We start from the raw sequence: 25514 nt of genomic DNA on the forward strand, positions 1-25514 counted from the left end.
CATATTTTGCAAGTTCGTATGGAAGAATTTCTTTTTTGAGCACTTTAAAAGTTTTGTGTAAGCACGGAGACATTCAAAGTACCTGTCCCATTTGGATTGACAGTCTTATTTTTTGGCGACCCGAAAAAGACGTTTTTTCCTATTTAACAGCCGTCGTAGGGCATTTGAAAACCAGTGCTTATCAGCATCACCACGAATACAGATAAGTGGCACATATGATTTCATAAGCGACAGTATTGTTTTCTTGTAAAGCAGCCAGTTAGTGTTAACTGATTGAGTATGGGCACTCATTCTGCATTGATGAAGAAACTCTTCCAGAGCCTGGTTGATTTTCTCATAGTCGGCTTTGTTGTAGTCGCGAATGTATTTTAATGATGGCCTACGGGTAGGAATCGGGATGGCCAGATTAAAAAAAAGAAAGTAATGATCGCTAAGGCCACTGGTACACGATAAAGACTGACACAACTCTGGTTCTGAAACAAATACGAGATTGAGAATGCTGCTACCACGCGTTGGAGTTTTAACACACTGAATCAAATTGAAGGTAAGGATTAGATCAAGAAATCGCTTTGACTGACGAGAGCCTGCTGAGAGCTCTTCCCTATCGATGTCAAGATAATTCAACTCAATCAATATCAGGATAATAATTATGCGACAAGCTACGGTCTCTCTTCAATGTAGCCTATATAATCAATGAACAAACGTCAACGGTTAACTATCGTGTCACTCTCACCGAGCTTTGTTGCTTTCTTCGGATCGTCACTGTCGTGGTTAGGAGGATGTCCGTGTATCACGCATGAAGTATTTCGCTTGACGCTTTGTTTCCTAAAACGCGGCCGGGCTGGCCGCTCACGTGTGTGTGTGGGGGGAGGGGGGGAATCAGCATGTGCAATAGTTATAGTCGTCGTTTTCTCATATGTATATACTCATCATCACGAGCCTGACCGGTATTATGGGGCAGAGTCTCAGCGAGTAAAGGAAGTGTCCCGTGGCCCAAACGCTGCTTTACTATATTATTAATAAATGCCAAGCATTTCATAGCGAGCTTCGACAACTTCGAGCGTATCTATCTATCCATCTATTTATCTAGCCCCCTACGACATTCATCTCTCCTGGCCGTTTCAATAATGGCATATATATCACACTTAGTATGGCATAACATGACTGTGTGCAGATCATATTTGATTAGTCATAACATGAAACTCATGACATGCATGTTATGTATATCATGATTTACAATTCGAGATCCTGCAGCTCTCGCGGTGGTTTCGTTCACATGGCATGCTGCAAAACTGGTATGGTAGGGCATGATTGCTTAGCGAACACAAGCGAGAGACCCTAACATGAAAATCATGAGATGCGTGTCATGTAACATTATGACTACACGCCACGTTCATTATGCGCTCGTGGCCGTTTCACTAGCGTTATATATGCCGAATTTGTTATTACAATACGTGAATGAATGACGAAGGTATGCGAAAGGTGCAAAAATGATAATCATTAGATGCGTGTCATGTAACAACATGAGTACATGCCACGCTCATGATGCGCTGGCGGCCGTTTCACTTGCTTCACTTATACCAAATTTGGTATTACGGGACGTGAAAGATTGCTGAAGGTATGATGGTGGTGCAAACATAATAAACATGAGACGCCTGTCATGTAACATAACTACATGCCACACTGATGATGCGATAGCGGCTGTTTCGCTAGCTTCACATATGTGAAATTTGGTATTACGTGACGCCAACGAATCACGAAAGTATCTGACTGGTAAAACGTGATAATCATGAGATGCGTGTCATGTTAGAACATGGCTACACGCCAAAGTCAAGGCACTAATACACTTCGAAGTCACACGGTGCGCTTGCTCGCCAGCGTTCATTGCGTCGCGTCACACATGCGTTGCCACGTCATACACCAGTCCTGCCATATACTCGCAGGCGCGTGCCACGCTGCGTTGCTAGGAAGCATGCGCATTTCAGCGCGTCCGGCGTCCTTCCATCACGAAAAGAGGGAGACGCAGTGTTGTCTCGGTAACGAATCGGCGTGAAATGCAGCATGTCGCATTTCACGCCGGTTGCCATCGGGCCGCGCCGACGGACGCTGGTCACGCCTGGCGTCTCGCGTCGCTAAGTTAGCAAAACGCGAGCACGCCTGGCGTGCTCTCGTTTTGCTAACTTAGCGTCGCTTTGCCCAGCGTGCGCGCGCGTCAACGCTAGATTGGAGTATATTGCGCCGACGCCTGGGCCTTTCATGATGCGCTCCTGGTCATTTTGCAAGCTCTGCATATACCAAATTTGGTGTTACGTGACGTCAATGGACGACAAAATACATGACTGGTGCAAAGATGATATTCCTGACATGCGTGTCGTGTAAGAACGTGACAGCATACCACGCACATGCGTGCTCGCGGCCGTTTCGCTAGCTCCACATATACTAAATTTTGTATCACGTGACGTGAATAGATGAGGAAGGTAAACGGCACATCCCAACACGATAATCATAACACGGAAGTCATGTACAGCGTCATTTACCTCAAACTCGTAACGTTGTGCTGATTTTAAAGTGACATATCAATATTTCTCATTCGTGCTTGGCATATATCGATTCCGACTGCACGTGAGATCTGCCAATATTTTCTTATTTTTCTGATGACGTTATTGACGCCAGCAGCGGTTCACAACTACGTACCTCGCTGTTGTTGTGATCAGATAATAGCTTTCGCTGCAAAACTCAGATAAACTACCTCAAAATTAGTTTCAAAGCTGTTCTGGCCAAGTGTCATGGCAGCAAACACACTCTTTGCCGAAATAAATTACTCAATGTAGCATTCATAAAACGAAAAAAAAAGACCATCAACGATTTGAACACTTGAGCATAATATGTCACCATGACATCAGTCCACAGTCAATTTGGATAAAAAACAAATTTAAAGTGCACCTATGGACGAACGTTGTTTTTATCCCAGTTCTTCAGTTTGTGCTCAGAAGTACGAGTTTCTTCTAATTCAAGAAATCCTGCATCTATAGCGTCTACGGTTTCAGTCAGGCCTCGACTTTGATCAAAATGCTGGTACGTTTGTGTTACATATCTGAATAACAAACCCTGTTTTATATGGTGGTTAGCGGAGTATACTGTTTGAGCGGAGTTTAGTAGAATGAAGCCTTTAGCTGCATCTGCTAAGAATAATGTAAAAAAGCACTAGGAGAGTATGATTGATTACAGCTAAACTAAAACGTCCATCCTACATACACCTATGGCTATTCGTCCAAGAGCTGATTGGCAAAAATGCTCCGGGCAATAACACACACTCATTTTCTAGATGTCAATTACTTTTACAGTCTTATTTTATGATACAAAGACAAGTCATCGACGCTCGTTGTAAGCCGGTGATTTGGACTGCCTGCCACAGTAACTCGGAAATTGTGCATCTTCGTTAATCGGAAAATATCATTTCATCTTATAAAGAAGATCTATAATTGGTTTTATGCAAGACATTTAAGCACAACGAGAAAGACTACATAGGCTGCAACAGAAAACATGAATCACAACTCTCCTTCGGAGATCCAGGGCAGATGCCCTCATGCTTGTGATGCGCTGCAGGGTACCAACTAGCCCTCATAGCTACCTTATTTGCAGATGCCCTGCTGTTCTTGTAGGGGTGCCTATTTTTTTTCTAAGGCAGCAATGAGCAATTGCAGTTTTTGCAAGAATTTGCTTTTTTCGCAAACTACATCAATCACTGTAACACACATCCTGCTATTTTTCAGAGCTTCGTTGTAAACTAAAGTCATTATTAGTCTATTCGGCCTAAAACGTGGAAGACAAACGCATACAACTTAGCTAAACATCAAAATTCAAACGCGTTGTGCGCTACCGAAGCGTGTACTTTTCATCTGAATCCATCAGTGTTTCTGCCGCACAGCCCAATGCGTGCGAAAAGGTCTGTAAATTCAGGACATCCTGCATGGAGTATACGGTTTCGGTCACCGTTTATTTTAATTCGAAAGGCTGGTACGTTTGTGTTATACATCTCAATAACAACGCCTGTAATAAGAGGAAACTGACGGGTCAGGCTGTTTTGCTGGATTTTGGTGAATGAAGAAAGGTATACAAATGCACGGATGATAACAACCCAAGCAAAAGCGTTGACTCCGCCCAGTCATGACGGTCCGTCCAAGAGCTGAAGTTCACAAATTCTTCACCCTTCATCACTTACTCATTCTCAGCACCTCAATTACTTTTCAAGTTTAATTTATTACATATAGACACACATCGTCGATGCTCAAGCACTACCAAAAAGTACACCTGTTATCAGGATTCATCGGTGTCCCTGCATCACAGCCAAACGCACGGGCAAATTCAGGCATGTTCATCAGTGGCACTATACACCGTGAACGGTACGGTGAGTAGCGCTTCGGTAGACTGGCATACCTGGCGCACCATCCCACGCAATAGTTCATGAAGAACAGCTGATCAGATGACGCAATAAAACCAGCAAGCATAACCCTCTTATCCTCTTCCGGCAACGAATCATAGGCGGCATAAGCAAGCTTGGTTCCCACAAAGTCAGCTAGGTTCTCCGAGTCCACAGTATTATTCAACGCTTCTTGGCCACCTGCAGTTAGCTGCAAAATCAGTCACATTGCAGATTTATAAGGTTATTTAATGAAGCGCTGCTCAACATACAACCAAGAAGGCGATTTGGCATGATCGACGTTATTCTAGAACTAAGTGCACCTTTATCCTGGGTTAGTACTGGCACAAGCAAGGAATTGAGTGCAAGAGCGGCTCTCCCCCTCGAAACGAAGATCGTGCATTGCTTCGCCACTCCATAGCATACCGCAACATACGTGCTTTTCGAGAGCTGCCTGCACCATGGTAAAAAAAGACTCCTGCACTGCTGAAGTCTCGTGAAAGTATTTTTGCCTTGTCCTGTCGTGGAGTCGAGAAATCTGGCAGGTATATTAATACTTTTTCACATCCGCACATGCTTGTTTTGTTCATGAGACGAATGTTGAAGCACCATTTTTAATGCCTTCTCTCGATGCTTCAGTTGAAAAAAAAAATTCACAACCCGTCGTTTCCGCAAAACTAACAGAAGCTCTATTAGCATTGTCATGGTCGAATAACATTCCTCGTGAGAATCTCAGCAGTGGACCTACGAAAGTCGTTCTACTTCTTGAAACATTCGCACGTTCAGATATGCCTCTTACGCTAACGCCATGACGCACTGGGCTTCCGGACACTCCTAAAGCCAGTGACAAGGCACTCTAGAGAAAGCCATAAAACGCATAGAAATTTGTCACAAGTATCAGACATCAGGTACTACTAGACAACTTTAAATCCGACCAGCTAGAATAAAGTAGGGCACATTATCTTCAGCGCACAAAGCAGCTCACAAGTTAGCTTCGAACACTCGTACTTCGGGCTTCGCAAACTGCACACTCTGTGACCCGGCTGAACACACAAGTTACACACATGCTTCACGGCATCACCAATCGTAGGAGAGGTATCTGTAAGAAGGATGTCCTCCGTTTGGTACAAGCACTAATGTGTTGTCGGCTCACTTATCCCGTTCCTTACATAATTTTACACCAGCCCGAACCAAAAATATGAGCATCCTTTTATAGATGGAGTTTAGGGTGGTTATTGGCTTACTTCCAGGGGCACCTGCGCAATACCTCCTTCAACATATGTCCACAATGCTTCAATTAAACTAACAACTCGAGGCCCAGCAAAACTCAGCTCCAGTTCCCGAAGCAGACGCATCAGGGCTGGGTCATTCTTTTTTGTCTTGGCTACACAATTTTTGGAAAACCTAATGAGGCATCATGACATAAACTTGCTGCTCGTCTTTGCGCTGTGATTAAAGTGGCTCCTATTCAACGCAACATGAATCCCCACAGCCATGCAGGTCATCGACGTACCCGTATTCAGATTATGACATACATTTTGTTCATGGCACCACAGGCGTGCAAGTCTTTACACTACAGTGCTATGATACTCAGAGAAGCCAGTGATGTGTTTACAGGTGACCGAAGACACAGGTGCTTTTTTGGCATCTGCCACCCTTCGATTGACGTTCAGTGATTAGGCATAAGCCATACCTCCCATAATGGCAATTGCACGCTCGACGGCATTGTCACCTGTTGATTCTGTAGCAATAGGGATACTCACAGGTCGCTTGCTGTGTCATCACTGAGACTTGTGGCAGCGCATACGAGAAATATCATGTCTCCTGTGTCGCTTCAAGCAGAAAGTTCTGTGTATATCGTCTGCAAACCTGGACGTGAATCTAAACTTGGAAATCACCCCGTTCATGCAGTTGCCTGAAGTATGACCCCAAGGGCACCAATTGAAGAAGTATCCTACCAACACAACACACCAACACTAAGCTACTGCGCGACGACCTAGTACTACTGACCATGCTGTTAGACATATGCTCATGATCTTGCACTGTGCAGATCAAATATTGTCGTTTGTCGGTAAGTGCAAACTACTTTCCTTGCGCCTACATGCTAAATATCGATCATCTAACACAATGAGCCTCCTCTAGTGACTTTATTGACCTGCATCAAATCGTACTATTGGACGAGGGAATGAATGCCCTGACGCACGGGGCGTCAATTCCATCCACAACCTCTGCCTTCTTCTAGAGAGTCGGCACAGGTCAGCTTATGCGGACAGGGACAGCAGCAGCTTGTCCAGCGCACGCGAAGTGTCGTACAAGGCCAAAAAGGCCTGGATGGAGCGTTCGACCAAACGGAAGTTTGCTGCCCGTTAACAAATATAAGGATAGTATCTTTCTGTATTGACTGTATAACAGCTTATCGCTTGGTACACTGCCGAAAACCTCGTGCTTTTGAAGCTCTGACACTAGAATTCCTTCGTGGATTGTGCCCGTATGTTCCGTAGCGCAGCCTGGCGTATCCCTATTTGCTTCCAAGCATTCAATATTCAGGTGATTTTCGAGTGGCCTTGTAAATCTCGTTGTGTTATAGGTGCGGCGAGCGAAATTGCAAAAAAAAAGAAGGAAAGTATTGTCTAGTGCCACCGAGGCCATCGAATTCAGATGCTCTGATAACACGCCCTTTAATTCACCGATTTGTAGCTCTAGCGTGGGATTATATACTGTTAGCTGCTTTTGAGCCGCAATCTGACGTTTCGACGATCTACAACATTTCATGTTGGCGCACATCATTGTTTCCTGGAAATGAACGCACGACTTTCTCTCTTGCTACACAAATATAAGTGTTGCGGTACAAATCTGTGTATGACCCTTCAACTTCTGGAATGTAGCAACCACACTGTCCCTAGGGACTATGTTCGATCCGCTAAATCCTTTTACTGCTGAGTGTCAAGAATTAACACCTCGAGCAAGCCAGAAACGAAATGAGTGCCGCATTTATTAGCAGCTGCGAAGTGCTTACAGGGAAGGTGCCTTTCAGCATGAAAAATGTGGCACCGTCTAGTGGAAGGTATCCTATGCTATAATCCTTTTTGTTTGTAGCTGATGGCAAAGAACGCGAAGCACGTGCAACAGCTTTCACTTCGTCCTGTGTGTAATTGGTAACGTAAGTTGTACAACAAAGAATTTTGTTTGTTTGTTGTGTAAACACCCAAGATGGACCAGAGGACTTGTTCCGTAGTTCTCAAGCACGTCTTCTGTTCCAGGGCCCTCGCTTCTGTCCGATATGGGGAATTCGCTACATGTTTAAATGTACGCATTAAAGTACAATTTTAGATAAAGTAACTGCAGTATCAAGGAAAGGTTACTTTTGAAGTTCGTAAAACAAAGACAATTTTTATTTTGCTCCGCTCTTCCATAATTCCACGATCAAACTAACAAAGAAAGATGTAAACACTTTGCTCATAATGTTGTCAATAAAGCACGACCTCGTAAACTTTTAATTAACAGCGGAGTTATTCCAACTCGATCATTTGCTGCGCGGTGCACACCGTTTTTTTTTCACTTCTACCTCACATTGAGAATGTTTGAGGCCGCTGCTTCCTGACGCGTAGTGCTTCCTAAATATTTGCAAGATATTGAGACATCTCATGAAGTATGAAGTAAATAGAGGTGACCATACTCGAGGGCGCATCAAGACACAACGTCCGAAACTATGCTCACTGGGAGGTAGCCTGTATGAAGGAATGTGAAAAATTTATTAACCCACCCTACCACTCGCCAGCATAAGAAACACGTCTTTTTGTCCTTTTAATGCCACCTGTAATAAGGACAGTGACTTGGTTACATTATCAATGGCAACAGTTGGCCTGGAGGTGTGGATATCAATAGTGGAGTACAACAGAGTGGGAAGACTTCATGTAAAATGGCGATGCATGTTGTTGCGTCTGGTCCCGTTTTCTTCGTGAAGAGTGCAAGGTTATCACTGGCAACGGAAGCGCGCAAAGTTCTTGCTAGTGGTAAGCTCACTTCAGCATGATGCTCTTTTTCGCAGGTTGGAAGCAGTTACACGCATTTGTCTGATTTCGCGAGCCTACTTTCTCAACGGGGAAAAAAATAAGCACGACACGCAATCCTGAAATAAAATCATCATTATTAATAGACGTTTTTAGTCACTACAGCTCACTACTATACAAAAAATACTGAGCGTGTACCGAGTTAAGGAGCGTGAACTGCGCGTGAGCACGCCTGTAAGACATGGGTGCGCCGCTGAAAGCGATTGCTTTCGACCTCGAATCTATCGAGTGGCCGTCACGTGCTTTGTAGCTCGATAGCTTCCATAAAATGCTTTCACTTGGTTGGGATTCATCGCCTTATCCCCGTATTCACAAACGCTCCTCGACTCGACTTTCTTCCTTCACTTGACAGAGTTGACTACTGCGCCAGCACTGAGCTGAAAATGACGTGGCGATACTGAGGAATCGCAGCAGATTATCGCTGATATGCAGTGACTTGCCGTGCCTAGAGATGGCGCTTCTACCGGTTTTCTCAAGTGCAGGTGAAGCTTGAGTGAAGGGATGTTCTAGAAAACGGGGGTTAGTCTTGGACAGTGAAGTATTTGTGTCGATTTGGCAATGTTTTCAAGAAATTCACTGAAGCAACCAATATATAAGGCTTAGTCAGTTATGCTCCCGGAATCTCAGGGGTGTGAAACTACGTGTTTATTAGTTGTCTCCTTTCATCTATACAGGGCACTGCATGGCGTGGTGGCAGCTACGGGACACGCTATACAGTAATACGTCCATCCTTTGCGTTACCGGATTACCGGACAGACAAAAACCTCTAATGTCACCCTGTTACGTTTCTTCTCGCGTCGACCATAATTTCAAAGTCTGAGTGTCGTTCTGCCAGACCAACATATCGAACACTCACTATTGCGTACCGAAGACATCACCAGCTACCACCCTGCTTTCATCGTCACAAACTCTAATCATTCATTATCCAACACTACCGGTTTCGTATAGAGGGTATCTGAATAAATAAAACTAAATATTTGTTGCGTTAATAAAACAGCGCAGTTAGGTGTCATTTGAATATGCCTACATATGACTCAATGACATTATAATATTTAGACAAGTATTCATGCAAGTACATGCATATTAATGACTAATTACTGAAACACCCTTGGCAAAAACTTTGTAGTAGGTACAGTGCGGTATGTTCCAGGCTTTCTCTGCGTAACCCCGTTACATTGTTTTCAGATCGTGCTGCGCGATAGTTGGAACACCCTACGTTTGCGTATGCTGGTGTAAAAGCTTATAAAAGGGGTAAAAATGCTTACAACTGATCTATGCGATCTCCGCAAGCAGAGCGCTCTCTTCGTGTATTCGTTTTTCACCTCTTTGGACTCCCAGAAATCCTTGCGCAAGTGTCCCACGTCGAATGCGTGCATGAACTCGTGGCCTAATGTCTGCAATGTAAAAATATAGAGGTAATTAAAAGTCGCAGTTAAGCCCGACATGGTATCGTTATAGCAATTCATCAAAGCCCATTGAAAATATCCATCCAGTCATCAGTGCTGCGAACTGCAATAACATTCAAGTAGTTTGTACTTTAAAAAAAAGAACACCCTGCCCCGCCGTGGTGGTCTAGTGGCTAAGGTACTCGGCTGCTGACCCGCATGTCGCGGATTTAAATCCCGGCGGCGGCGGCTGCATTTCCGATGGAGGCGGAAATGTTGTAGGCCCGTGTGCTCAGATTTGGGTGCACGTTAAAGGAACCCAGGTGTTCGAAATTTCCGGAGCCCTCCACTACGACGTCTCTCATAATCATATAGTAGTTTTGGGACTTTAAACCCCACATATCAATCAATAAAAAGAACACCCTGTGCGCTTAGAGCAAACGCGGACACTTCTGAGTGCATGGCTTCAAGCACTGGATTGCAGAACGCTTAGCGTCTTCAGAAGCCATGCTTAGTGACTACAGAAGCTGCAGCGTAGCGTGTCAGTTCAAAAAGATACTAGTGTGACGTCGGAGCGGAGACAACCACTCCGATAGATAAACTTGGTGTACCCGTGCCACTGAAGCCCCGGTATCGCGTGATACTACTCAGAAGATAGAACGTTGGTTGTGGTTGACGTCCGCTGTGCTACACAGGGACCCCTTTTATCAGAACTTTCAGCTGTGCAGACGTAATAATTACAAGACGGAGGCACGATCCTTCCTTGTGGTGCTCTCCCGCCCTGCCCCCCTTATTCTGTTTTTTTTTTACTGAGCACGCTCCGGATTTCTCGGCTTCCTGTGTTCGTGTTGAAAGTTTGCTCTCATTCATGCCCCTAGAGGATTCTTCAGCACGCTGCATGTATAGCATGATAGCATCATGCGTACAATATTCCTTGTGTGAACTAGGGCTTTGATGCGTCCCTAAATTTCAGTGTGATATCATTTCGCTCTCGCAATTAAAAAAAAAAGAATTCACGTATAACTAAGGCTCCGTGTTTGCGAGGTTTATTTTTCTTGAAAAATGCGGGGTGTTCTTCAGATTTCACTTATGGAGAGGAGATTCAGCGCTTTCTAAGTTAGTTTCTTGTGAATAATAAATTCTGCAAAATACTCTTAACAAGGCTGTATTTTACTCACGAAACACTGCGCTGAGCTGCTGTGAACTCCACCAAGTATATATTTTGGGGGTAAGAGCTAAAAAAGCTGCTTTTCTTTCCTCATCTTGATAAATAATAAAGGACCCGTTAATATTTATATGTTCCATAAGGAAGAAACTAAGGCTTCTCGTGCAAAAAAAAAAAAAGATGGAAAAGCGGCTACTTTATTGCCTGGGCCAAAGTCACGATGCTTCCAAATCTCGCTGCCACTCTCATTATTGTTCTTTTCGTCTACTATTTTGAACATTCCATACGACCAAATCGTATATAAATTTGTATCAAAATATGACGACATGCAAACACACTTAATAGATATTTTAAATGGCCTGAAGGTTTCAACACACAAAGACATGTACAGAAGCACACATCCTTGGATGCAGAACACCTACGTTTGTTATCCTCTTTTAATGGACGCTACGATATTTTACAAGGTTGCTGCCACTGATGGATGTTTGCTATATTCAACCGGTGAACATCAGATTGTAAAATGCCGTTTGTAATTAGAAAACATTATTTTAAAATCAGAGCTTACCACATTAATCCGAAGGCTGACAAATTTTACTGGCTAGTGTTCATTGGACATTTTTCTAATTATTCCGGAAAGGCGAGGTCCTGCGTTGGACGAAGCAAGACGGGTAGTACTTCCAAGTAATTTAAGAGAGACAGTTGTATTTCTTTGCGTGCAATAGACATTCTAGTTGATTTTTTTTAATAAAAGAAGATGCTTTAGAGTTTCTGACGATAAGGGATCGTGCATGCCTTCATTTTCTCGTTGTCACACACACTCACCACACAATGCGTTTATATGTGAATCAAAACGTAACATGGCCCTTATAAAACCCTGCCATTGCCTCACAAAGGTTATAACACAAGAAAAAACGCATCATATGTTTCTCGCCTTCAAATATTCACAACCAAGCTAAATTACACGCTGCCAGACTGACGACATTGGTTAAGTTTTTTTTAAATTATAGTGGATAAATTACATCCAACTGGTTGCCTTTGTTCACTTCAGGTTTTGAATAATGTATCCGATTTATTTGTCCAAGAATATCTTGGATATATTTCAAGTGTCTTAGATGAAGGAGTGAAGGGGAGAAGGCAGGTGAACTCCTCTTTGGTATATTTGTGCGCTGTGTGTGTACACACATACTGCGGTGGTGATCTAATAAAAAAAGTCAATATGGGTCCATGGGTCATCAGGCTCTGAAACACATAACTAGTAGTATCCGTGAATCATTTTGCTATCTTGAAGGCGATTCCAGCCCAAAGGACGTTTACCCGAGAGTAAGACGCTGCGAATTCATGTTCTGGAAGTAAGTGCACTGAGGAGCGGGCCAAATAATGGGGACCAATGCAGCAGACGACGCACTTCTCTACCCTCGACAGAGCAGGGGAAATTGACTGCATATATGCACTTTATTAGACAGTAATGTCACTGCATATTTTGTTGGAAAGTGCCGTCATTTTTTTGACCGAGCCGCCACGCCATGCACCTCGTCTCCCGCATCTCGCTTCTCAGGCCGCCACTCGAGAAAGGTCACGGACATTACACGTGTTATAAGCATGACATGGCATTCTTCTTAGGAAAGTGGCACGAGATGGCTTACAAGGTCGGCGTCCACACGGTGGCCGTTAAGGAGAGGATAAGCGTACGTCTGGGACACTAGGATACTTTGCTGAAGTTATGAAGGAAAGTGTCACTACCTTCTATATACTAGGGGACATTATTTTACAGTGCAGTGCAGCGGCACTAGCGGTCTCCACTCATACCACAACACGCAGCGGAGTGGAGTGAGCACTCTACCGACGAGCCACCTAGAAGGAGTAGGCACTTTTATTATACCGAGCAGCGAGGCACCGCTAGTGGTCTCCACTCAAACCAGACCACGCGGCGGAATGGAACGAGCGCTCTACAGCAGAGACACCGACGAGGCGTAAATACCTTTATGATACAGTGCAGAGCAGTACCGCTGACGGTCTCGCTCATGCTAGAGGATGCGCCCAAGTGGACGTGCTCTGGTAGAGTTTTACCGCAGAGTCATTTAACGAACACTCCGAGGTTTGGGTGCACGTTAAAGAACCCCAGGTGGTCGAAACTTCCGGAGCCCTCCACTACGGCGTCTCTCATAATCATAGCGTGGTTTTGGGACATTAAACCCCACAAATCAATCAACGAACACTCCGAGTACAAGCGTGTGTGCGACGACGGACAAGAAACAAGCCCTAACTATCAGCTGCTTCGATTTAAAAATTTAGGTGGGCGAGGCATGTCCGCAGTGCTACTTCTTGGCTGTGGTCCGGAGTCATCGTAGGCGGCGTTCGCTCACCCTCGGTATTGTTCCGGCACACGCACTCATCTGCGTTTACTGGAGCCTTAAAGGGCCACTCACCGGGCCCCATACCGAATTTTAGTTAGACAGAGGAAGCTGTTAGGTGTCGAATGAGGAACGTTTTGCCACAAAATTTTTTGAATCGGTTCATTACCAGCGGAGAAAACAGGGTTTTTGAAGCGGCCCGAAACGAGGGTGAGAGGAGGCGAGCTCGAAATCTTTGGTGCTACACCGCTTAGCCTTCGCAAGCCAAATCTCTTCCCCACCCTCTCCGGCATCTGACCAAGAGGTGACGTGCGCACGACGTACCAAACAAGCCCAGCCCCCGAGCACGCGAGCAGCGTTGCTTTGTTGACCAGCGTTGTTTTGTGGCCTTCTGCCTGTTTCTGCGGGATGGTTTGGAAACGCTGGCTTAGACGCGGAAGAGTACATGAGCACAATAAGTGCGGGAACGCGTCGGAGCGTTCCACGGCAGTTGTCTGCTCAATGCGCTGACCGCGGGGACACGAACGCATGCGAAACGCTGGCACATTAGCCCCGCATCTGGTAGCATTTCAAGGGTGAAAATGCAAGAAAAACGCGCACAATTTTTTATTGGGTCTCATTATTTATTTCAAGTTTTATTTATTTCTTCAAGCAACAAATACATAAACTACGCATGTTGTGTTAAATAATTCTTGCCGTGTCACGTGGTATACTGTTGATAACGTCAGAGCAGGCTCGTCTACGTAGAGGACCAACGTCCCTGCATTGCCGTGTACGTAGGGCCATTGCTACGCCTACGTCATGCCCTCATTCTCTACGCGTGCGCCGGCAGAGGGGAGGGGGAGCAGCTTTCATCTTGAAATTTGACCCATTTCCGCGGCGCGTAGCGTTGCAAAGTTTGGCAGACGTGATCATGAACGCCTCGTCTACGCATTGCACTTGTCAGCTCAAAATTGTCAAACCTGGTGAGTGGCCGTTTAATCATTTAACCATAACCATTATCATTATCAATCACCATTATCAATCATGATTTATTTCAGCTTCAAAGACATTCAGTGGAGCTTGGTGGGTACGGACAAAAAGCCATAGATGAGGCTTGACAGGGTCCGTACCCCCGGGCTTGGCAAACGTGGCGTACAGAGTGGCGTACAATCGTGACGTACAAAGGCAAAAACGGGCACATAACAGTTATCTTCATTGCAACAACATAAGCGAGCTAGTGGAACTGAAAAATGTACACAATAAAGAGAAAAGGCACTGGTACAGTATACAGAGAAAAGGCACTGGTATACGAGAAAAGGCACTGGTACAGTATACAGAGATGCACTCGTTCAAAATGAAGGGGGAGAGAGAGATTCACAGGTACATTTTATCATCATACACATGCGAATTGAGTACGCGGAAGTGTTACTTATGTTTTTCGGATATGTTAAGTAGTAGCGGTAGCTGATATTTCAACATCTGTGTTGCGTAATTGGTTCGTGGTCTTGGTAATCTCCAGACTTCACGAGTCCTCAAAATTCGCACATGTTCAGCGCGAGTTAGCGCCGACAATTCTGTGAAAAATGTGTCGTTATTTTTTATAGCCGACTTATAGCGATTGTTTAAAATTGTGTGATATAGCTCATGTACTGGGAATAAGTGCAGAGCCTTGAAAATCGGTTCCGTGTGGGCATCGTATGCGGCACTAACGATGTTACGAATGGCTTTCTTTTGAAGTTTGTGTAATTTCTGAACGTTGGTTTTGGTGGTCGTGCCCCAGACTAAGTGACAATAAGATAAGTTAGACAAAAATAGTGATTTATAAATTAACAATTTTATGTTTTGAGGCAGGACGTAACGAAACTTTGACAATATACCTACAGTTTTTGAAAGTTTATTTAAGGTGGCATTCACTTGATCTGTCCACGTCATATGCTCTTCAAAAATGACTCCCAGGCTTTTAGCAACGCGTGATAATTCTATAGTTGATGTACCTAACTTTAGACTGTTTGTGATGCCCAGTGTTTTGTTTTGAGGCCGAAATATAACAGCTTTCGTTTTAGCCGCGTTTAGGTTCAAAGAGTTGGCGATACTCCAAGTGTGAATTTTATTTAGGACGACGTTGCCTTTTTCAATGAGGTTTGAAGGGTCACGTCCTGTAATAAAAACACTTGTATCATCTGCGTAAATGATAAATTTAGTATTAGCACAAATATTTACTATATCATTCACATATAAATTAAAGAGCAATGGGCCCAAAATGCTACCCTGAGGTACACCAGCCTTAATTGGTTTGAATTCGGATACAAAACCATTAATAGTGACTTGCTGGTGGCGATGTTTAAAGTAAGAAATTATAAGTTTTAAGAAAGTGCCTCTAAAGCCATAATGCTGCAGTTTCTCAAACAAGGAATCGTGGTTAATTGAGTCAAATGCTTTTGAGTAGTCAATGAATATGCCTAGTGTACAGAGATGATCTTCGAAAGATTGTAAGATAAGCTCCTTTTGGCGTAATAGAGCCATCTCAGTGGAGCATCCCTTCCGGAAGCCAAACTGGCAAGGCGTAATAATGCTATGCTTCGTTGAAAAACTGGACATGCGTTTATATATCAATTTCTCAATGCATTTAGAAAAGACTGGAATAATTGAAATTGGCCTGTAATTGGAGAAATTATTGATGTCACCACCCTTGAATATTACAGTTACCTTTGACATCTGTAGTTGTTTGGGAAATGTGCCAACAGAAAACATGAGGTTAATAACATGTTCCAGAATTGGTGCGATAATATCGATTACAAATTTTATAGGTCTGATTTGGAAGTCATGAACATCCGTACACATACTGTTTTTTAGTGACAAAACAGATGTTATAATTTCATGCACAGTAGTCGGACACAAGAATGCGCTTTTCTGTATCGGTGCTGTTAAATATTGAATGCAATTCGGATCGTGCTTACTATTCACAAGTGATGTGAAAAAGTCGTTGAAGGAATTCGCCAAGCGTGCATTCGTTAATTCTTCGCCGTTACTATTAATTGATAAAGTGGATTGTTCTTGGGGGTCACCGTGTAGCACAGTGTTATAACCGATAGCTGCACGTTCCTGATGGCTGGAAGATGCACTTAGGCGTCGAAATATATCCGCGCAAAGCGAGGTTTATTCCGAGAACGAACACTGAAGAGATTTTTCAGAAACGAAAAGCGGTCCTTCTTCTCAATTTGTTTTTTGTGGATGTAAAAACCAGCAGTTGATTTATTCCTAGAATACGGTAGCACTGGTTAGTAAAGTGAGGGGAATGGGCCAGAAGCTCAGCATGCTTGATGCCTAATAGAAAAGAAAATGAGTGCTTACCATCCCTATGCCAGCATAGTTGAGTGCGGGTGGTCCGTACTCGTAAAAGATTGGTTGATGCACATGTCCCGTTGGAATTACAACCGTACTCCCCGTGAAAAAGGCACGGGCGCTCTGCTCATTATAAAGCCAACTTTTCTGTTCTTTCCACTGATAGTGAGTGTTAAGACGACGACCTTGTATCCATGAGGGGAAGAGTCGGTTGACTGGTACGTCGTGAAGGGGTTCTGCGCATACAAATGACAACACATTGTTATGTGAAACACTCTTAATGCATAGAAGCTTCAGGAAAACTACCTACGAGTGATTCATGATAAAACGTATAACATTGTAGCAAGACAACTGACGTCAGCATGTTTCATGGTGCATACAGAAGTTTGCCTACAATGGGATGAATATTGTGGACGTGCGTGGGCAGGATCTCTATCACGAATGGCGAATTGGCTAAAGGAACAGATCAGGGGAGAGATTCATAGTACATTTTTTTTGTTTCCGGAAACTGGAACAATTTTACGAACTTTTATTTTCACCCAAAACACATTACCCGTACAATTGTTTTACCCGAAATATAATAAATGACCTTTGAACACATGATTGGTTTGGGGGGTTTCACGTCCCAACACCACCGTATGATTATGAGAGACGCCGTAGAGAAGGGCTCCGGAAATTTTGACCACCTGGGGTTCTTTACCGTGCACCCAAATCTGGACCTTTGAACACTGCATACGCGTACTGAAAAAGAGTAGTTTGACACTGCGGAAGCAATATCACCTAAATGACCATCGAAGTATTAAGGTAAAATGATTATGTGTCTAATAAAATGCGACAGGCTCCTTTTAAGTTTGTTTTCAATCACAGTGCAAATTTATGTATGTGTCTGTCTCGTAAATAGGTTTATAATCTCTGTACAGGCTTTGAGTTTAGGTTTACTCATTCTGTGTGACACTTAATATTCAAAATTTAGAAGACACCTTTTTATGTTTCTTTTATGGAAACCCCATCGTATGTCATCAATTCCTAATCGAAAACAGCAAAACGTAAGAGCCTACACGCCTCTCATGTTATCTCAAAGGACATTGAATGGCAATTACACTTGTATAATCAACCTCTGTTGCACGAAAGATTAGTGGCACATTATTCTTATTTCACAGTGGTTCGCAAGCTAGGTTGCACCACTAGTGTTCATCATGCAGCTACGTAAAACACGTGTAGAAATTGCAAGAAAATTGGAGTCCAAAAATAAAGAAAATATGATCAGATTGAAATGTTAGTGCTACTTTTCACGCACAAAAAAATCAATTTGTCAGTACTCGCTTGAGTACAACGCCGCAGAAAGCCCCGCGCGGTGGTCTAGTGGCTAAGGTACTCGGATGCTGACCCGCAGGTCGCGGGTTTGAATCCCGGCTGTGGCGGCTGCATTTTCGATGGAGGCAGAATGTTGTAGGCCCATGTGCTCAGATTTGGGTGCACGTTAAAGAACCTCAGGTGGTCAAAGTTTCCGGAGCCCTCCACTACGGCGTCTCTCATAATCATATAGTGGCATTTGGACGTTAAATCCCACATATCAATCAATAAACGACGCCGAAGAAAGCAAATATTCCGCCTTCTATAATTAAACACCTGTTTCACTATTTGATGCCGTGAGGTAGATGATCAGATGGGTCCGATTTGCGTCTCTAGGCATAGCGGATGGTAGCTTGTGGAAACTAAAAGCTTAGTTCTTTTCTGATAAGAACGACACGCTTCCATGAAACAGCACGTTGGCGATTATACACGAATTTATCAAGAAGTTTGCGGCAATGATCTATTCTACTACATCATACTGCATTGTATATTTCTTACGGTGAGCTTTGTGAAGTGGATTACTACGCTCAGTTATTTCAGTGACTGCATTGATTGCCCAGACCTGTGACGCGCAGAATCACCTCGGAAACTTGCCATATGAGTAGTCGGTGCCACAAACACTTTTACCTTGCCTACTCCGTTCAACTGATTTGTCCTTCATATGGTAATTTCCGTGTTTTATGTCATTTTGCTCACTAGGAGTAATTTTAACGGTGGATGTTTAACGTCTAGAGAGCTGATGACAAAACATAGAGTGTACTGACCGTAAAATCTTTCGACGAACTCGGGTTTTATTCGATCTCCTGGGCTTCCTATTAGAACCTTGATTCCGTCCAGCGTGTTCTTGAAACGTGTTCGAAAGGTGGAAGTCAGCCAACTTGAGGAGTTGAGGGCCTCGGAGAAGACTGCCTTGACTCGAAACACCATGTGCCTCACCTCGTCTAGCATCGCTGGTCGTACTGTTTAGTAGAGAAATACGCAAAAGGCATTCATCCTAAATGTGCAGGCATAATAGCAGTACAAGGGTCAATTACGTACAGCTGACTTAAAATAGAGTGAACATTAATCAAGTGAACGTTAACACTTTACACCGGCTATATTCATCTTTAGTTAACAAGGTGATTTCATTACAAGTGACCTAATTCTTGGGCAATGTTCAACAAAAATGAACGCAGTCAATTCACTTTCAACAAAATGGTCAGAAAGAACGAAAACCATTTAGCTCGTTCGGTTTTTATGTGAAAGTTGGTCAAAGGAACAATATATAAGAAATAACAAAAATTCACAGCATATCCACACAGAAAATGATAATGAGTGAAGCAAAGCGTCAGTCAGTCCAGCCCATTGATCTCTACTAAGAGGAGCTAGATGGGGCATCGAGCACGGGTGGTTGAAGCCACCGGAAGGCTTCATTGGTGTCCCGAAAGCCACCTCCATGAGCAGTCGCCTACTGGGGGCGCGAGGGCTTTCATTGCGACAACAATTATTGTCCCTCTCGGCTGGATTTTGCCCCTGGCGTCGGCGTCGACGTCGGCGTGGGCATAAGCGTCAATGTCACCCATCGTATATGTATACGTATTTATATATAATAAATCTTATGAAATGAAAGAAAAACACACCGGCGCGCGATGTCGAACGTGGGACCTGTGCGTCGTGAAGGCGAGGTGGTAACCACTGAGCCACCCCGGACCACACCCTTCACCATTTAAATTGCAAGCTACTTATATCTACCACTTACCGCTGCTCACGAGCATCTCGGGGGCAAATTGTGTTTTCAGCATCACCCGCGAGATGGCGCAATGAGCGCGCGTCGCGATAAAGTTCCTCTAAATGATTGATATTTGGGGTTTCAACGTCCCAAAGCCACCATATAATTATGAGAGACGCCGTAGGGGAGGGCTCCGGAAAGTTGGACCACCTAGGGTTCTTTACCGTGCACACAAATCTGAGCACACGGGCCTACAACATTTCCACCTCCATCGCAAATGCAGCCCCCGCCGCCAGGATTCGATCCCGCGACCTGCGGGTCAGCAGCCGAGTCTCTCAGCCACTAGACCACCTCGGCGGGGTAAAGTTCCCTTATAGAGAAAGTACCAACACTGTCCTCCATATCCTCTCAAAAGTGTCCAAACCTCCTCTCCAAAGTGTTCATCCCTCTTCTCCCAAGTGTCCAAACCCTATTGGTATCCTCTCCCAAACGGTCACCACGCGGGCGCCAGCCCTATAACCCAGCCCACGCTACTTTCCTATCGAGAATGCCTTGTGATGCTGATAACGCACGCACCGTCGCGCACAGCACCTTCATTATCAGTGTGACACGACATTCTTGATAAGATAGTGGCGAGAGCCAGTTGCAACGAAAAATACATAAAAAAAGAAAGAGGTTCACGCGTATTTCCTGGGCGGCAGCGCGTGTAGCGGAGAGGTGGAAGGTGGAAGAGGAGGGTGCTCAGCGTGGCGGCTCCAGTTAAAAGAAACACGGTACTTTCCCAAGAATATCCAGAGCTTTAGCGTCGCTACATTGCGCGGCGGTGCCCGCTATAATCTCCTACGCGCACTTTTCCTGGCTTAGAGAAGAACGAAGCTCCGTTACGCGCCTTTATCTCTTTGTTGCGAGGAGGGGAAGGTCGTAGGCTTTGGACGGCCTTGTGTTTTACCTGGAATGATTCTGCTGTAGTTACCGGGTGTACAAAGGTGACTCCAATCATTGCTGTTTCCGTTCAAGAAAAGCGCGCGCTTTTCAGAGTCAGCGAAGTAACAAATGAGACGCTTATCAACACCCTCTAGACTAGCTGAGTCCTCCCCACTCCTCGATGACGTCACCACGCCACGGCGGGCGTGGAGGACGCGTTTTCAGAAAGACGCATTGCTTGCACCGCTCGTTCGCGTACTTATGGCGCGTTGCAAGCTCTCCACGTTCTCGTTTTTGTGCCATGGCTTATATATATATATATATATATATATATATATATATATATATATATATATGCATGCCATGGCTTATATATATATATATATATATATATATATATATATATATTGTAGAATCAGCAGTCAGTTAGAAGCGTATGTGTCTTTTCTATTTGTTTACGGCGACCAAAGCCAGACTCTTCATAATCTATATATCTTTACTTCACTCAACAATACACAAATGGACTATGTTCGGTGTAACAAAAATGTTTATTAAAATATGTAAATGGTCAAGTGCACGTGACGTTTTACAGACAAGTGAAAGTACCAAACCGTCAAGGTTTTAAGGTGTTCAGCTTCCGCTTTTCGGCCACTTTCTTTTCGACAAGTTGATCGTTTTTAAGTTTACAATAGTTTTTCAGCAGAATGTTGGTTGCAGTACTAAGTAGGTGTTGTAGAACTAATCCTGGGCTGTGACCGCTATGACAATCCCCCAAACGGCTGCCCTCCATCAAGAGGTTGCACGTCAGCGAAAAAAGGACTTGCTTTTGATTGGGGAGTGCATGAAAGACAGCAGAATACTTGTGACTTCGTAGTTTGTCCAACACTTTTTCGGCGGTCATAACAGCATTCGCCACTGCAGGTTGGGAAAACTTAAGTCCTCCACGACTCATGCTCTCTATTACTTCTGCATTTTCCAACACGATGTTCTCTTCTTCCACTAAGTTCGTTCTGCACGCAGTGCATGACAGCTTCTTAAGTGCCGCATGGGCAAAATAGCCTGCGACGTATGTTATGGCAGGAAGATTAGGGGCCTTCATTTCAATTTCCTTAGCATTTACTTCAATTTTGAATTTCTGCAAAATGGCCTCATCAAATTTGATTGGAGGCGTTTCCGCATCCATCTCTGACAACTTCAGGGCACTCTGTAGACGAAGCTTGCGTTCGGATTCATATATCTGCCTAATGCAGACATGGTATTGAGACCCGGAAAGCTGTCGATACTTGCCAAATCTTTCCTCCAAACAGCCTGTCTAGAACTTGCCCAGACGTACATAGTCAAATTCAAGGTCTTCGAGGAAATATGCGACAAGCTTGATCAATGTCTCTGTAGTGAGTCGAAAAACACTGCGGGTCTCCCGTGTGAGAATTCTGTTATTGAACTTCAATTGTTCCCACACGTCAAGCCACTGCTTGATGCTTCGAAGGAATTCCACTTGTGGGCACAATGTTTGCGTGATGGGAGTCTGCAGCACATCGCGAAGCCGTCGTCCTTTGTTGGGAGTCTTAACATTAATAATCTGTCACCACGTTTCTACAATCCTTATGAACTCTGCAGTTCCAGGTGCGTGCTGCAAGTCATAGCGCTGGTCATGTGTTTCTAGAGCAGCTGTTGTGGATAGATTAAACACTTTCAGGGCAAGTTTAACATTCTGCCTCTCCATGCTGGAAGGATTGAGAGCTTTTATTGAGAGCATTGGAGCAGCCTTCACAAGTTGATCTTTTTCCTTTGAGTGAAGATCCCGGAGGGTTTTGAAAGATGCTGTGAGAATTTTCGGGCTGCCAGGCAGATCCAGAAGAGAAGAAAAAAACATGCATGTGCCACTGTTCTTTTGATTAATCCAATTGTTACGAACACATTTTAACAGGTGAACGGGATCACCAACAAAAAAGAGGACGTGTTGGATTTGATGGGTGCGGATAGGAGCTGCTGACTTTTGATGAATTTCCAAAAAGAGACATTGTTTTGCGATTTATAGAATTGTTATCCGTGATAACAGCAATGACGCGAAGACCAACTTTTTCAAGCTCACTTATAATGCTCCGGAGGACAGTGTGAAGCTGTTCAGCGTTTGTTGTATCAACTGGCAAAATTTGAAAAACACTTTTTTGAGCTGAAAGAAGGCTTTGCATCATAAATACATGTGCTGTCTTGGCTGCATTCGAAGTGTTACTGGCAACGCCGACGATTGTACCACCTTTGTAATCCAAATACGGTTGTATATGGATTTCATCCATCATGAGTACCACAGGTTTTTCATGATCCTTCATTGCAGTCACGAGTTTCTTCGCATACAGCAAGAATGAAACATGCTGTTGTTCAGCTGCCGGATTCACAACATGAGAATTGCATACACGTCTGATTGTTGACTCATGCGGCAGTTTGAGACCTCCGTAGTTCCTCAAGTATCTATAGGCGTGAGGAGAGATGGTAAATAGGAGGCTAGAAAATACTAGCAAGTCCGAAGAGTAGCGGGGTGACTTGCTTATAAGGAGCATGACTTGTTCCCTTAAGAATGTACAAACATCGCGTCGCTCCTCGTCTTGCATTTCTTGATTCATTGCGTCCTCAAGAACCGACACCACGAGCTTTAGTATGCCACTGGTCTTGTCCTCGGACTTCAAGGTAGGTGTCTCTCCAAATCCCTCAACAGCTTCCAGAAGACGCGTCAAGCACCGAATGTCATTCACAGTTTTGGGAATGTCGATGCCATCAAGTTTGGTGACCTCGACGTCTTGAAAAAACAGCGTGAAAGAGAGGTCCTCTGTGATTTTCACTGATTTCTGACAGCTGGAGCACTAACAAATATCAGGTTGAGGAAGAGTACACAGTCATGCTGCGTAAAAACTGTCCAGAATTTTGAAACCTTGATATGCGGAAGGCAGTTCAAGAGTGCCTGAAAAGTGTCAATTCTGTTATTTCGCTCTTCCTCGAGATGCGTCTCGATGATCAGGTTGACGGCTTATTGCAGTAAAGCTGCCTCTCGACGAACTTTCTTTTCATGTGGGGCCTCTCGAGATCCAAGAGTGCCACGTGAGCCTTGTTTCACTCAATGACGAGTTTGGTTTCCCACTGCTCCGTCCTGATTGTTCGCATCAAATTTTCAAGCGTCGCAATTTTGGGTAGCATTAGTTAAAACGAATGAATTATATCGTCATGGAGAGGCCAGTACGTTCTTCTAAACAGGTAACATGCAAAATCGCCATGTTCATTTTAAATGCGAAGCTTTTTTTAGCGAACTTCAGCGACATTGAGCGCATCTATCTACCTATCTAGCCGCCTACGACTTTTAGCTCTCCTGGCCGTTTCGATAATGGTATCGATACCAAACATGGTAAGGCATAACATGACTGTATGAAGAACATATTTGACTAGTCATAACAAGAAAATCATGACATATATGTAATGAATGTAATGATTTTACAATCGATGGTCCTGCAGCTCTTGCGGTGGTTTCACTCACGTGGCATCTTCGAAAACTGGTATGGTATAACATGGCTGCATGGCGAACACAAGCGGGAGACCCTAACATGAAAATCATGACATGCGTGTCATGTAACAACATGACTACATGCAACGCTCATGATACGCTCGCAGCTATTTGGCCTGCCTAACATGTGCCAAACTCGGTATTTACGTCACGCGAACGGACGGCATAAGTAAACGACACATTCAAAAAAGGTAATCACGACGTGCGTGTCCTGTAACAACATGACTACATGCCACACTCATTATGCGCTTGCGGCCATATCGCTAGCTTCACACATGCCAAATTTGGTATTACGGGACGTGAATGGATGACGAAGGTATGATACTGGTGAAAACATGATAAACATGAGATGCGTGTCACGTAACAGCATGACTCCATGCTATGCTCACGATGCGCTCACGCCATTTTGCTAGTTTCACATGTACTAAACACGGTAACGATTCCAATGGATAACTAAGGTACGTGACTGGTGCAAACATATTATGATGAAATGCGTGTCACGTGAGAACATGACTACATGCCACAGTCAAGATGTCAATTCATGTCGACACGACGCGGTGCGCGTGCTCACCGGCGTTCTTTTCGTCGTGTCACGCCGGCGTTGCCACGCCAGGCGCTGGTCCAGTAATATACTCACAGGCGCGCACCGCATGCGTTGTTTTGACGCATACGCGTATGAGCGCGTCCAACGTTCTCCGTCCCGAAGAGAAGGAGACGCAGTGTTGTCTGGGTAACGCATCAACACGAAGTGCAGCATGTCGCATTTTGCGGCGGTTGCCGTCGGGCCGTGCCTGCGAACGCTAGTCGCACCTGACGTCAGACTATAAGTGCTGGCGTTTTGCTAACGTGACGTCGCTGTGCGCAGCGTGCGCGCGCGCATGTCAACGCTAAATTTGAGTATAATGGGCTCTTCATGATGCACTCGAGGCTGTTTTCATAACTCCACATATTTAAAGTTTTGTGTTACGTGACGTCAATGGATGGTGAAATATATGACTGGTGCAAACATGATAATCCTGACACGCATGTAATATAAGAACACGACAACATACCACGCTCATAGCATGCTCGCGACCGTTTTGCTAGCTTCGAATATAGAAAATTCGGTATCCTGTGAAGTAAATAGATGACGAAGGTAAACGACACATCTAAACATAATAATGATGACACGAAAGACATGTACGGCATCATTTACCTCCACCTCGAAACGTTGTGCTAATTTTAAAGTGACATATCAACACTTCTCATTCGTGCTTCACAGGTC

At 44.3% G+C, this 25514-nt stretch overlaps 1 protein-coding gene and 1 pseudogene across 1 annotated transcript in view; both read right to left on the reverse strand.

Moving 5' to 3' along the window:
• Window positions 1-4181: 4181 nt before the first annotated feature.
• Window positions 4182-25514, reverse strand: part of LOC142803294 (endothelin-converting enzyme homolog) — a 63698-nt gene continuing 42365 nt past the window's right edge. Inside the window, exons 7-10 of the mRNA XM_075888423.1 lie at window positions 18833-19027; window positions 16725-16951; window positions 9756-9884; window positions 4182-4631 (exon numbers count right to left, since the gene is read on the reverse strand). Of these exons, the coding sequence (XP_075744538.1) occupies window positions 4296-4631; window positions 9756-9884; window positions 16725-16951; window positions 18833-19027 (887 nt within the window). The 3' untranslated portion in view covers window positions 4182-4295. The remainder of the gene's footprint in view (window positions 4632-9755; window positions 9885-16724; window positions 16952-18832; window positions 19028-25514) is intronic.
• LOC119159410 (uncharacterized) lies at window positions 21314-24230 on the reverse strand (annotated as a pseudogene).

Source organism: Rhipicephalus microplus, chromosome 3 (assembly GCF_043290135.1).
Source record: "Rhipicephalus microplus isolate Deutch F79 chromosome 3, USDA_Rmic, whole genome shotgun sequence".
Taxonomy (NCBI): domain Eukaryota; kingdom Metazoa; phylum Arthropoda; class Arachnida; order Ixodida; family Ixodidae; genus Rhipicephalus; species Rhipicephalus microplus.